This window comes from Nanorana parkeri, unplaced genomic scaffold (assembly GCF_000935625.1).
Source record: "Nanorana parkeri isolate BGI_ZX_2015 unplaced genomic scaffold, ASM93562v1 scaffold11, whole genome shotgun sequence".
NCBI lineage: Eukaryota > Metazoa > Chordata > Amphibia > Anura > Dicroglossidae > Nanorana > Nanorana parkeri.
In genome coordinates this window covers 3,518,591-3,531,407 of record NW_017306279.1, presented here as the reverse complement: position 1 = coordinate 3,531,407, position 12,817 = coordinate 3,518,591, and the positions used below count along the sequence as shown (strand labels likewise).

General features: G+C 41.5%; 1 protein-coding gene across 1 annotated transcript in view; it reads right to left on the bottom strand.

Annotated features, from left to right (window-relative positions):
• The window catches only part of PUS10 (pseudouridylate synthase 10), a 60,880-nt gene that overhangs the window by 3,544 nt on the left and 44,519 nt on the right, over positions 1–12,817 (bottom strand). The window contains exons 16-17 of the mRNA XM_018555770.1: positions 8,461–8,603; positions 2,847–2,946 (exon numbers count right to left, since the gene is read on the bottom strand). Of these exons, the coding sequence (XP_018411272.1) occupies positions 2,847–2,946; positions 8,461–8,603 (243 nt within the window). The remainder of the gene's footprint in view (positions 1–2,846; positions 2,947–8,460; positions 8,604–12,817) is intronic.

Genomic DNA, 12,817 nt, shown 5'->3' with positions numbered 1-12,817 from the left:
GCTGTGCCAGCACCTAGCTGTGTGCATCTACAGACACATACATCATGCGGCCGGCCATGTCCCCACCCTTGAAGTCACAGTTTGACTGACAGCAGAAGGCACCTATTGCTCCTCTGCCCTCGGTACCCTCCCCCAAAACCAGGAAGTTCAGGGAACCAGAGTATATTCCCAGTCGTGGCGGAGGATGCAAGCGGCTACAGGAATGTGTGGGGGGGATGGGGGGTTTCACAAAAGTACTGTTTTTTTTGTTTGCCTTAATGCAGAGATTGCATCAAGGTAAAAAAACACCCAGCCTTTAATACTGCTTTAAAAGTTTTAGTTTCCTGCACAGTCAGCTGGTCCCCTGAGCATTGGTCCTGATATCCGGTATTAGGGGGGCTCCTTTCCCTCCCAGGGCCCTATGGAGCCACCCTTGTGTGTACTAGTTATGCGTGTCTCCACATACACACTAGCACCGCAAGGCAAGCTACTCCCCTCTCCCTTGCTCCCCTCTCTCCCCCTTTGACTGCTCTGTTCCTTGTGACCTTGTACTCAACAGGAAGTTCAGAGACACCGAGCTGAGAGAGTTAGAGCCAACTGTTCAGAAATATGTTGACTGTGTGTGCTTGGGTAAAAGTGTAAAAAAATACTTTACTGAGTAATGAATATTTGTTTGATCCAGATTCATTATTGATAAAATGTTTGAGAATTGAATACTACTTAAACCCAGGGAAGTATTATGCCACCAAATAGCCTCTATGGGTAGAGGGAGAGGTTGAGAGGCTCTCAATGTCAATGGTGGGTTCCGCTGCCATTGTACACAGTTATCCGTGGTGGCACCAGAAGTCGCAGAATCCTTGTGGTGCCACTAGCAACGTCCATAGGAACCCAGATCAGGACAGTGCTTACATTTAAACTTCAGCCTTACCTCTAACCTTGCACAGTTGTACAGACTCCTCTCCTGTACTCAAGTTGCTTACTCTGCAATTTCAGTGAGCTTCTCACAATGTGCATTAGGAGCTGCAGCTAGTCAGAAAGAGCCAGCCTCATTTTCTGGCCGAAGGACATCCAGTATTATCTAGGCATTACTGATGCTGGTCTTTTTTTTTAAATTAAGTTCTGTTCTTTCAATGCAGACTGTTACTTAGAGTAGTTTGCATGCAAATACATCCTGCCTAGGAACACCTACTCCTCAAGACTAACATCTATCCAGACATTTTGATATTTGCATAACTCCTGCCAAGAGCCAGCCCACTGCTTGAATCAGGGCTGGGAGCTCTTGATTAACTAGAGTAGCACTAAGGCATGGTGCTGTGACGTTTTCTAGAAGCTATGCACAGTAACCCGCAGGCCCCTCCTACCATCCGTTTTGCCCGCATTGCATACAGAAGCACAGAGACCCATGGATGACGTCACTGGGTCTGAAAAGTAGTGTATGTAATAAAAAGGTAAAAAATAATTAGCATATTTCATGAGCGTGGGAAGCAGGGAAGGAAAAAAAATATAAGCTGATTACTCATAAAATGTAAATGTAAGCCACAATGATAAGGGGTAAGGATTGCTACAGATGAAATAGGATTTTGCATTGACTTCCATGTTAATGAGGTAACTCACTGGCTTATCAGCAGTAACTAAAGTCTAACAGACTGTATAGCACCAACCATAGTAACACCCAAACAGTATCAGGGAAAGACTTGCAGAGAACATGACAGGTGCTGTTTTATTTCCGCTGTGACTTTCACTTCCTCTTTTATACACCTGTAGATCCCTCCTCACCTTACACTATATATAACAACCACAGCAGGAAATCTGCACACCAGCAGCTAAATATTAGTCTAGATACATATATCCTTTTTTCACTTACTGTCTACTCTTCTACATAGGGTCAAAAAAAGGTTTAATGTGTTCCCATCCAGTGAGAAATAAAATGCATGTCCAAGTATTATCCGGGTCTAAGCCCAAACATCCCTTACCCCTTCTAAATGCATGTTCTACCAAAACTTTTATTTCTTTTATTGCTCCCTGTGAGATCATCGTCAGGGTTGTAAAATTCTTGCAGGGGCAGCTGCTGGGAGCTCAGCTACTATTAACATAGGCACTCTCCCAGAACTACATTTTCCTAGAGGCTTTTCCCTACACACAGTGTGTGGGCAGGCTTTTGTTGGTCAATAAAGCAGCATTGCTTTGCTGGGAAAGAAATCAATGTACATGTGTGGAATGGGACAGAGGTGGTTGGGACAGACAGAGTTCTGTAGCCCGGCAGGCAGGGCTGACAACACTGTTAGGAATTTTAGTGCAGCAGAGGCACTGCTTTCTTTCATTTCATTACGGCATCAGTATATAGTCTGTGGGATGTTCATCATTTGGAAAAATACAAAATTACCTACTAATAGTCATAGAGGTATTTATGGATAGTCTTATGGAACATACACTACATACAGTATATTAAAAACAAAGTATGTTGTACTGTGATGTAACTTACAACATGAATGCACCCAATATAAAATCACCAAATGTTCTTCATATAAATACTAAATTCTCTTGCTTGTATGGTTTTCCAACCCTATGCTGCAATTTAAAGCACACACCAAGAAAATGTAAGAACATTTAAAAGGATAAATGATATGTACAGTCTGTTTAATATACCCTGTATATTTCCGGGATTCCTGATTCCTCCCTTGTTCTCAGTCTCCGTACTTTGCGATCTCCAATGATTACATGCATGCAGTGCAGCATACAAACCAAATAAGACAATACTAAATCAAGTACATTTGAAAGTTCAAGTATTCCATTTGCCATATGTAAACATACTATCTAGACATGAACTGGCAACACGTTACAAAAATAAAAAAACAAAATAAACTAACCTCCACATCCAGCTCCAAGATATCAGCAGTAGTCTTCATCAGTAACCCAATATTTGGAACAGTTCTCCCAAAGTCACCATGAACAAATTCCTTTATATAGCTAGTGATGAGTTAAGTACATTTATAGAAATTGACATGCGGTGCTACAAAAACCTATAAGGTGTATCACAATCGGTCCAATATCAGCTAACATGCACATACAGTATTTATGCTATACAAAAGTTTTAGTAGTCTTGTTTCAACCTTGGGGTATAAAGCTGGTCATAAAAATTAAAGAACCCTCACCAAGTCAGACTGGCCCCGACCTATCTTGGCGGGAGCAAAATTTATTGGACAGGTTAGAATATTATTTATGTGAACCACACATCAGTAGATTTTGGCACTCAGATCTAAGTACAGGACAAACAGCACTCAGCACCGACACATTAAAGTCTGATAAGCACAGTCATTTAGGGGTTAAATATTAGGGGTTAGGTTACGTTATGGCAAGTTTTAGGGTGGTAACGCTCAACCAGTAATTAATTTTGGCATTATTCAAACTCACCAGATCAATCTTCCACAAGTTTTAATTTCTTCTTTGCATTGATAGAAACTGTAGGTTGTAGGTGGCCTAGGTCAATTTTTGTGTTAGAGGCTAGAGGTTATGCCTTAAAGTGACATTAAACCCTCAGATTTTTTAACATAAACCAATACTGTAATGTGTGCCTTACTGTAATCCATGGTTGTTTCCCTTCTCTTTGCTGCTCTTCCTTTTAAATCTGTATCTGTTCTCATGCTGGGCAGAACTTCTGTTTTGCAGCAGACTGCCTTGTCTCTGGAATGGATACATGGTGTCTGTGTGTAGGTTCACAACCTGAGCCAGCACTACAGGAAGAGGCACTCAGCTGCAAAGGGAAGTTTTCCCCCAGCATGAGAAGACATGAGGATTTAAAAAGGAAGAGCAACAAAGAGAAGGGAAACTACCATGGATTACAGTAAGGCACACATTACAGTATTGGTTTATGTTAAAAAACCAGAGGGTTTAATGTCACTTTAAGGGTATTTATAGCCCCATATTTTTTTTATTAGTTTCAAACAGTAGGAAATAGTAAAAACCCTGTCATCTTTTTACAGCTGAAGTGAAACAGACAGAATACGAATGCTCTACTCCAGGGGTAGCCAAACTCCGGGCCTCCAACTGTGGTGGAACTACAAATCCCATGATCCCTCTCCGGGAGTCATGTCTGTGGTAGTAAGAATCTTGCAATGCCTCATGGGATTTGTAGTTCCACCACAGCTGGAGGGCCGGAGTTTGGCTACCCCTGCTCTACTCCATCAGGACAGGCAGTGCCTGTGTCAAAAAGAATGTATTATAATGCAGCATATATAGTCACATGGCATATACATTTATATAGTTAGAATGTTTATTGAAGGTTCTAAGAGAGCCAACGCATTTCGAGGAGCTGCACTACCTTCTTCAGGACTAATAACAAATGTAGTTGGGAGTAGAGAGAATACTATGAATATACATTTCTGCCAAAAATGTGTAAATTCTAGAAAAATATGATTTTGATCTTGTAAATAGGATCTTGTTCTGTAAAATCCTTTTCTTGGAGTCCATTGAGGCACACAGCTTAGAAGAAATATGATACATAGGGTTATGCTGCTGCCTCTAGGAGAAATGGACACTAGGCAAACAAAAATGAAAACCCTGCCACTTTAGGGACATAACCCCTCGCGCCTCAAATCTGTCAGTTGTAGCAAGCAGTATATAAGGACATGAGGGGAGGGAGCCGTGTCCCTCAATGGATTCCGAGATAAGGATTATATCGTAAGAACAAAATCCTACTCTCTTTACCCTCCATTAAGAGACACAGCTCTGAAGAAATCGGATACGTAGGGACGTTCAAAAGCAGTCCAAATAGAGGGGTGCCCAGCGGTGAGCTCTCCCCAAACCTCCCCTGTCCCCACCACTGTTGGATTGGCACTGATCCCGCCGCTCTGCAGCTCTCTCCTCCCTGCCGGGAGCCCGCTGCTGGTGTGGGGAGAGCTCCGGCAACAGGTGGAGCGGCTCAGGATGGAGAGCGGAGGATTGGTAAAAAAAGTCAAATATTTACCGATCCTTCCCTGTGCAGAACAAACACCATGTGATCAGTACTGATCACTAGGTGTTTGTAAACAACGGAGGACTTAGTGATTATTATGTGCACAGTTATGAATGAACAGGAAGTGCTTTACATCACTACCTGTTCATTTATGAATAGGGGCATAGTAAATATTTACTATCTGCTCACTTTATGAACGAACAGGAAGCAGATCAGTACAGAGGCTTCCTGTCCATTCATAACTGGGTTGATAGTAAGTGAATGAACAGGAAGCCTCTGTACTAAATGCCTCCTGTTCATTTGTTGAGTGCTGGGGCTGCAGAAAAAAAAAAAAAAGAGATTGAGGACTCCATCTCTTTTTTTATTTCAAAAGGGAAATATCGGGGTTCTGTTTAGACCCCTGATATTTTCCCAAAGCCCCCAACAGTAAAATAAATAAATGCAGCAGAAACTTCATGTAAAATGCTGCTTTTTATGTGTTTTTTGCAGATTGTGACACATTAATGTGAATGGGTAAGTGCGCATATAACCGCAGCAAAACACAGCAAATGTGCGTTTTTGAGCACTTACATTGAAGGCTATGGGGCAAGAAGCGCAGACTCTGCCGAAAAGAAGCTTTTGTACTTTTTTCCAGTGACGGACGTTTTGCTACAAGCGACAAAACGCTTAGATGTGAACATGGCCATAGAAATGAATGGGGATTTTGTGGGGGCGTTTTTTTTCGGGCAGAAAAATCGCTACAAAATGCTTAGTATGAATGAGGACTTAAGGCATAAGCCGCAGTCAAGTGACTTGCCTGAGTTGAGATCATGCCAGAAGTTTATGGCAAGCAGGAGGAAGCATTTCCAATATCTCTAATATCCAATATCTCTGGGACTGCATTGTAGTCTGAGCCTGGATAATGTCTGAACAAAGACTGTGCTGTCCTAATAAGAAAAGCTGATGAAGGCGTTGTCAAGGGGAGAACATCCAAATACAAGTCATTGTGCCAGTGCTATCTAGGAGGTCATAGATTAGGTCCCTGTGCAAGTTTATCTGACATTCAAACTACTAGTCAATGTGAGATGTGTGTTCAGGTATTTAAAGGGTTTGACGAATGTTATATATGAAGAAAAAACTGGTTGGTTTACACTGCACGTGCCCTAGACTGGTGGAATGCACACAAATTCAATGGTAATATTTCTATGGAATTTCTTGTCATTTACCAGGTAATTCCTTAAAGCTGAAGTTTCATCTGCTTAGTTTTTGCCTTTCCTGGTTCCGCCTTTCTGCCCTCATCACATGTTAATGAAACTTTCCACTTTCATTACACACCTTATCTTAGTCTCAGTGATATCATCACCAGGTCTCAGACTTCCCTAAGCAATTCAGGATAGTCATGGCAGGTGGGGGTGCCAGACATAGCCCTCAGCCATAGAAGTTGAGGTCTCTATCTCACCATCATCTAATGCACATTGGAGGAAGCTCACAGTGTGCATTGAAATCAGAGTATGCAATTTCAGACCCTGTAAAACTGCAAGACTGGAGGTAAAGCTTGGGGGTTCCTTCCCGGTCTTTAGCGATCACCTTCTCATACTTCTCACTGACCTTGGTGGCTCCCAATTCATTCCAGCACAATTATTTACTGCCTATTCTTTTTTTTATTCAGGGCAAAGTGACGAGAGTCTCTTCAAAGCCCAGCCCCCCATCCGCTTAAACTCTCATTAATGGCGTTCTGTTCCTCCATTAGAAATGGGAGTCAAACCCTGTGTTAGCTTAGTGTCAGCCCTTGCACGGGTCCTCTTCATCGAGTGACAGTGTTCAGGCCTGACCGTTAGCTACTCCGGCCCATGCACTGCATCCTGGGAGGGACTCGCACTCACCTTTACACAGAAGCACCAGGCAGTTATGACTGTGAAAGTTGAATATAACAGCGGGTGTTACTTTGCCAATTTCCCTGTACCCCCATAGTGTTGCAAAGGTATTGAGGAAGAACTCTTGGGCAGGTTTTTACTGCTGTCAATGGCTGTTGTCAGTGGGACAGGAAGTGAGTAGAAACCTTCCTAACAGGGACTCCAAACGCAAAAAAACCCCAATAGAGGTTGTAGCTTCCACAATCTCCCAAAAAGTGTTTATTTGTTTCTGTGTCCCTGCTGCAGTTCTCATTTGTTGTCCTGTTCACAATGTTATCACTGTATATAGGACGACATTTATCACTATAAATCGTTTGTAAGTTTGTAGTTATATAACCGTTTATTTAGCAATATAAATCTGAATCCTGACTCTTCCCTCATCTATTTAAAAGCTGTGGCTGGCGCACGCTGTAATTTGTATTGTTCCAGTAAAAGAGCAAATTGGGCAACTTGGAACATTATCAATTGTCTGCTAACAACTAATCTACAAATATATGAAAACTAAAAAGGTGACCTAGAAGTATGGCTACCTATAGAATGTGCACTTTGATGACATCTTGTTCCTTCCGTAACACACTGCTCATTTGACTGAGGCTGCTAATACCATGTATAGTGCAATCTGCATGGACTCCTCTATAATGCGGCTTAGACTGCACAAATTAGAAACTTCAGTCTAAGAGCATGATTGCTTGTACTAAGAGTTATGGAGAGTACCAAAGGAAAGGAAAATTATGTATTTTCAAGATAATAATGTCAGATATTTATTTATTTTTTAGCATTGTGTGACCTGATTAGGAGGACAAATCTCAAGAAAACATCTCCTAAAATAAACAAAAACATACGGTTGCTTACAATAAACAGGATCATCACAGAATGCAGTAATCAACATTTAAAGTGGACCTTTACCCCTTTTACTCAAAGTCACATCAGCATGCAGCTCTGCATGGTGATATAAAATCATCTTACATTCGTTAAACACATTTGTTTTTCATTTAATTATAAATAGAGTTCATCTACATCCTGGTCCAGTTCTGGCACAAATGATGTAACCTGCCAATGCGTTGCATCTTGGGAAGGTTACATTAGCAGAGCATTGCTGGGAAATCTTATCTGTAATCTCAGGAGATCTCAGGGAAAGGCATTTTCCTCCCCTGAAATGATGTGCATGGTCACATGTCCTAGTCACATGTGCCAGAGTTTCAGGAAGTAAATGGGGAGTTAGTAATCTTCCCATAGTAAACATGGCCACTGTCAGAAGACTGGGAAAGAAAATAAGGTATGCAAAGAATACAAAGCCAGCAATTATCTAGAAGTATGTGTTTGTAGATTGTCATTATTAAAAATCTCTAAAAGGAGCCGTTGTTGTTATTTTAAAGATATGGATAAAGGTCCACTTTAATGACCGGGTGACAGCGGCCACACTTGTAACCAGCACTTAGCATGTAATTGTATGTGATACGATTACATGCAGTTTGGAATAGGTGACTGTCCCTGGATGCATCTAAGGTGTGTCCAGAGACAGTGATCTGAATAGACTAAAGAAGCTATAACTTTATGTCTACCTAAGTCAACCAGTGATATACTTCAATTAAGTTTGCATAAAAGCAAAATATATGTTTTGGTACTGAAAAAGGATACGTCCCAGCTTGTGTCTTTAAATACAATCGAAAATGGTGCTCATCTACATACTTTGTATTCATGGTATGGATCACACGTGTTCTTGGTGCCAGAGGCCTCCGGTGAAGAACACGAAGAGGAGTCTTCTGTACAATCTTCAACTCCTGAAATAAATGTTTTGTTATTTGAAGTAAATATGCTGCATCATGGATCTAAAGATTTACTGTATAGTGTAGATGGAAATCCTAACTGAATGACATTTAATTTGCTAAAAGCACTGAGTCATAAAAATACTTTTCAACTTTGTTTCACCCTTTTGTTGCATGCGAGTGCCGATATTCTCCTGTACCCTATTTGTGATCTGTCTACATGCATACACTCCAGTCATGGCTATATAGCAAGTCTCCGGGCGGTTTTCCGATGGTGACAATAGTGATCTGTGCTTGTGTAATTAAACCGTTTCTATATTGCTGCTTCCTTGTTAAACAAACCAGTGAGGTGTCGCTCCATCACTTCTCCCTTGCTTGAAGCATTTATTAGCATTTTGGCCAGTGTAGGGTCAGCAAGAGGTCCCTTAAGTGATCCTGTTGCTGGCGAGGTGCCAGTGACAGGATTGCTATGGTGACATGGCCCATAAGTGCATTCCTAAGATTCCCTCCCTAATATCTAACATACTGTAATTAATCACAATTAACACTGCACAGCCAAGCCTGGCATGGAACAACAGCCTATTAAGTCCTAAACATGTGGAGGCACCAGAGAGGCCAACTCTTTTTTTTTTTTTTTGCAGCATGTAAGAAGGGAAGGACAAATGGGAGTTTTGTACTTTCTGTAAAATTCAATTTCAAGGAGTTCTTTGAGGGACCCAGGAATTCAAAGAGTGTTGGGCTAACTGCCACCTACAGGAGTATTGGTAGTAGTAAAGGATATGTTGTCTGCACATCTTATAACTTCAGAATCACATCTTTATTGATGGTTTCACAACATGAAAAAAATTGCAGTTTTGGAACTGCGCAAGGTCCCTTTGTCAGCAATGTGTTACTTAATAAAAATGAGATTCTAAAGCTAAATGGTGTGAGGACAACATATCCTTTACTATTACGATGTGGTGCTATCCATCAGTTGTTCCAGAACCCAATTAAATGGGGATATTGGTATGGTGTGCAAAGGACCACACACCACAGTACAGGAGTATTTGGACACGGCAAAAGAAAAAAAAAATGAGCCCAGTGTAATCCCTCCTATTCCCAGCATTTCTCAGTTTGGTGGAAAAGCAGAACCAGAAGCATGACCATAGACACAAAGGGATGGACCCGTGTCCCTCAATAAACTACAAGAGTTGGATGTTACAGTAAGCGCAAAGATCCAATTTTATTAAGCATTTATTTGAGGGACACAGGAATTCAATGACTGTTGGGACATGCAAAAGCAGTCCAACTGAAAAGGTGGGCAACAGCAACAAAATACTAAAAAGGCCCACAAAATACTAAAAGGCCCACAAAAAAACAGACCTGGGGAATGCCTGTAGCTCAAAATGCGACCTAAAAAGGACCTTACGCCTAAAGCTGGCATCAGAAGAGGGATGATCATCTACATAATAGAACTTGGAGAATGTGTGGAGAATGTGTGAACAGAAGGCCAGGACGCAGCTTTCCAAACCTGAGAAACAGTAGCCTGAAGTTGAAATGTCCAAGAAGTACCCACAGATCTACTAAAGTGTGCCTTTACAGGAAAGGATGTAACCCTTTCCTCAAAGGATAAGAGCACTATAAAACAAAGTGCACTTATCCTTTTTGCCCTCCAGAGGTCTGAAGTGGAACTGGGCAAATGGGACTGCCTCAAAAGTGGCTCCCATAAGTTTTAGAACACTCATTCAAAAACAGAGAGTCAGATGACTCCTGAACTGAAGAGTCCAAGTCTGGAAGTGGAGACTTAGAAGTTTCTCCTGCGGAAGAAAAACTGTGCTACCTTCTGAAGGTTCAGGATCCAACTAAACCTTTGCAAGTTCTGAAATGTCCAATCCACGTTGTCAGCCAGAACTTGTGCTGAGTGTTCCCTTCACGAGAAGTTGTCCAGATATTCCACAATGAATTAAATATGGAAACATGGCTGAATGGCAGGGCCACAAACTGGAAGTGAAGGAGTCCTACAGCAAAGCAACTGCTGATGCCCTGGAAAAATGGGGACATGCAAGTAAGTATTCTTTATGTCCACAAAGGCCAGAACATCTTCCTGATAAGGAGAGAGGCTATGACAGACCTGGTGGATTCCATGTGGAATTTGTGGACCGGAATGAAGACTTTGAGGCCTTGACATAAAAGATGGAGCACCGAGAGGTGCAGATGCTCCATTTCGGTTTGGGGACTATGAACAGGTTGGAGTAGAACCCATGGAACCGTTCCTCCAAAGGCACTGGGGCAAAAAAACACCTTACTCCGGAAGACCTGCCAGGGCAACACTGACATCTGCCAATCTGTGCAGTGAAACAGGCAGGTTGGAAGACATAAACCAACAAGAGGGTTCTAGCTTGTTGCTCATGGAAACCACCTCCCTTACTCTAGAATCCAAAATGCTGGTTGATCAAATGTCCACAAAGGCTAACAAACATCCCAAACTTTGGAAAGTGGTGGTGCCCGTCATGCTGAAGAAGTCCAGGGTTTGCAAGCAGACATTGTTGGCTTTAGAATTTTGGGCCTAGAGGTAACAAAAGGAAACCTTCCTGGAAGGGTAAGCCTTTCCGAGGCTGAGCCCTAGGCTTCTTCTCTGGGCCAGATAGATATTCTTACCCCACTGCAGAATCATTAAAGGTGTGTCCCAAGGAAACTCCAAAGAGACTATCTCTTGAAGGGCATGCAAAGCAGGGGCACTTTTTACATGCCAGTTCTGCAGCCAAAGAGTTTTCCTCATGTTCATGCACAGGAGACTTTTATGAGAAAAGAACCAAAGTAAATAGTCTTTAAGAGGGCCTCCAAACACTATGTCCTTGAACAAAGGTGCATCTTCCACAGGGATGATTAAGACTTTCTTTAAGGTCGGAAACTGCCCACAGCAGGGGGCAGTCCATTTCGTAACAAAATACTCCTCAAATGGGTACAGGTTGGATAGCCCCTTGGGAGGTATGAAAACACTGTCAGAGTTCTTGAAGTCTCAGTAAAGGAGGACATGAAATGACAGGTGCACCGAGAGGTCTTGGCAGTCTTTGAGACCATGAAAGAGCCTAGAATGGTAATTACTTTGGTAGAAACTATCTCAATAAGGGCTGCTACGGTCTCATTCAAGTGTATTTCCCTTTTTGCATTCAAATGTGAGGAAAAAAATAGCTAGTTAAAAAAAGTTAGACTTTTCTGAGCAGGACACTAGCAAATAATTGAAGGATGATGGGAGTGGGAGGGGTTATATGGGGCTGCTCACTAATTTTTCGTTTGCTAGTGTCCAAATGCCCCTGTAGGAGGATAACCCAGTATAATCCAACTGTCACTGAATTCCTGTGTCCCTTAATAAACCCTATTGATATATAATTTGCTGCTACACCAAATGGCTGATAATTCTTCTCCGAGATACTTTCATAAAGTTTACTTACTGTATATGCAAAATACACGGCAGCCTGCGAGACAATTTCATGCAATATGCTTGGTGGAGTTCCTTATACCCAGCAATGTGGAACCCCTTATCCATTAACATCTTTCTCTCCAGTAGAACACTCTACATTTATGACTGTAAGGCATTTCTGCTGGACACACATGCACTGGTCTTTCATTACCACATCTGTTTTTAAGAAACATATCACACAAATGCATCTTTAAATAAAACATAGTTTCCTGAAATTTTATTAAGATATCCACTCCCTCTTCATGGGCTAAACTCAAAAGTTTGCTGTATGGTTGCCTTATCCATTTAATCATTTTTTTAACTTGTGATTTTATTACCAAAATCAAAACACAATTAGTTATAAAAAGTACTAAGTGTATGGCCAAGTTATATCATTAACATCCATACAGATTACTGCATGAATGAAATTCAAGTAAATATCCGATTCTGATGTCACAATTATTAAAAGTCCCTGTCAATATAGGGTACAATATTATCAACTGTGCTCCAATAAGACTATGTGACTAGGGATGCACTAAAACTTTGGCCAAAAATGGTACTATGGGAAAAACATCAACAGGACAGAAGGGTAAATCTCCTCAATGGGACAAAGATGGCAAAATAATTTACAGGGTTTATACCTATTACCTTAGAGGAGGACTGGGCCAGGAATAGGACCATTCACTCCCAGTTTAGTACAGATATATAAAAATGTTGGGACTAGTGGCAATGAGTGGAAATTCTTCATTATTGATCAAAGTGGAATCCACTGTCACCGAGATTTACCTGA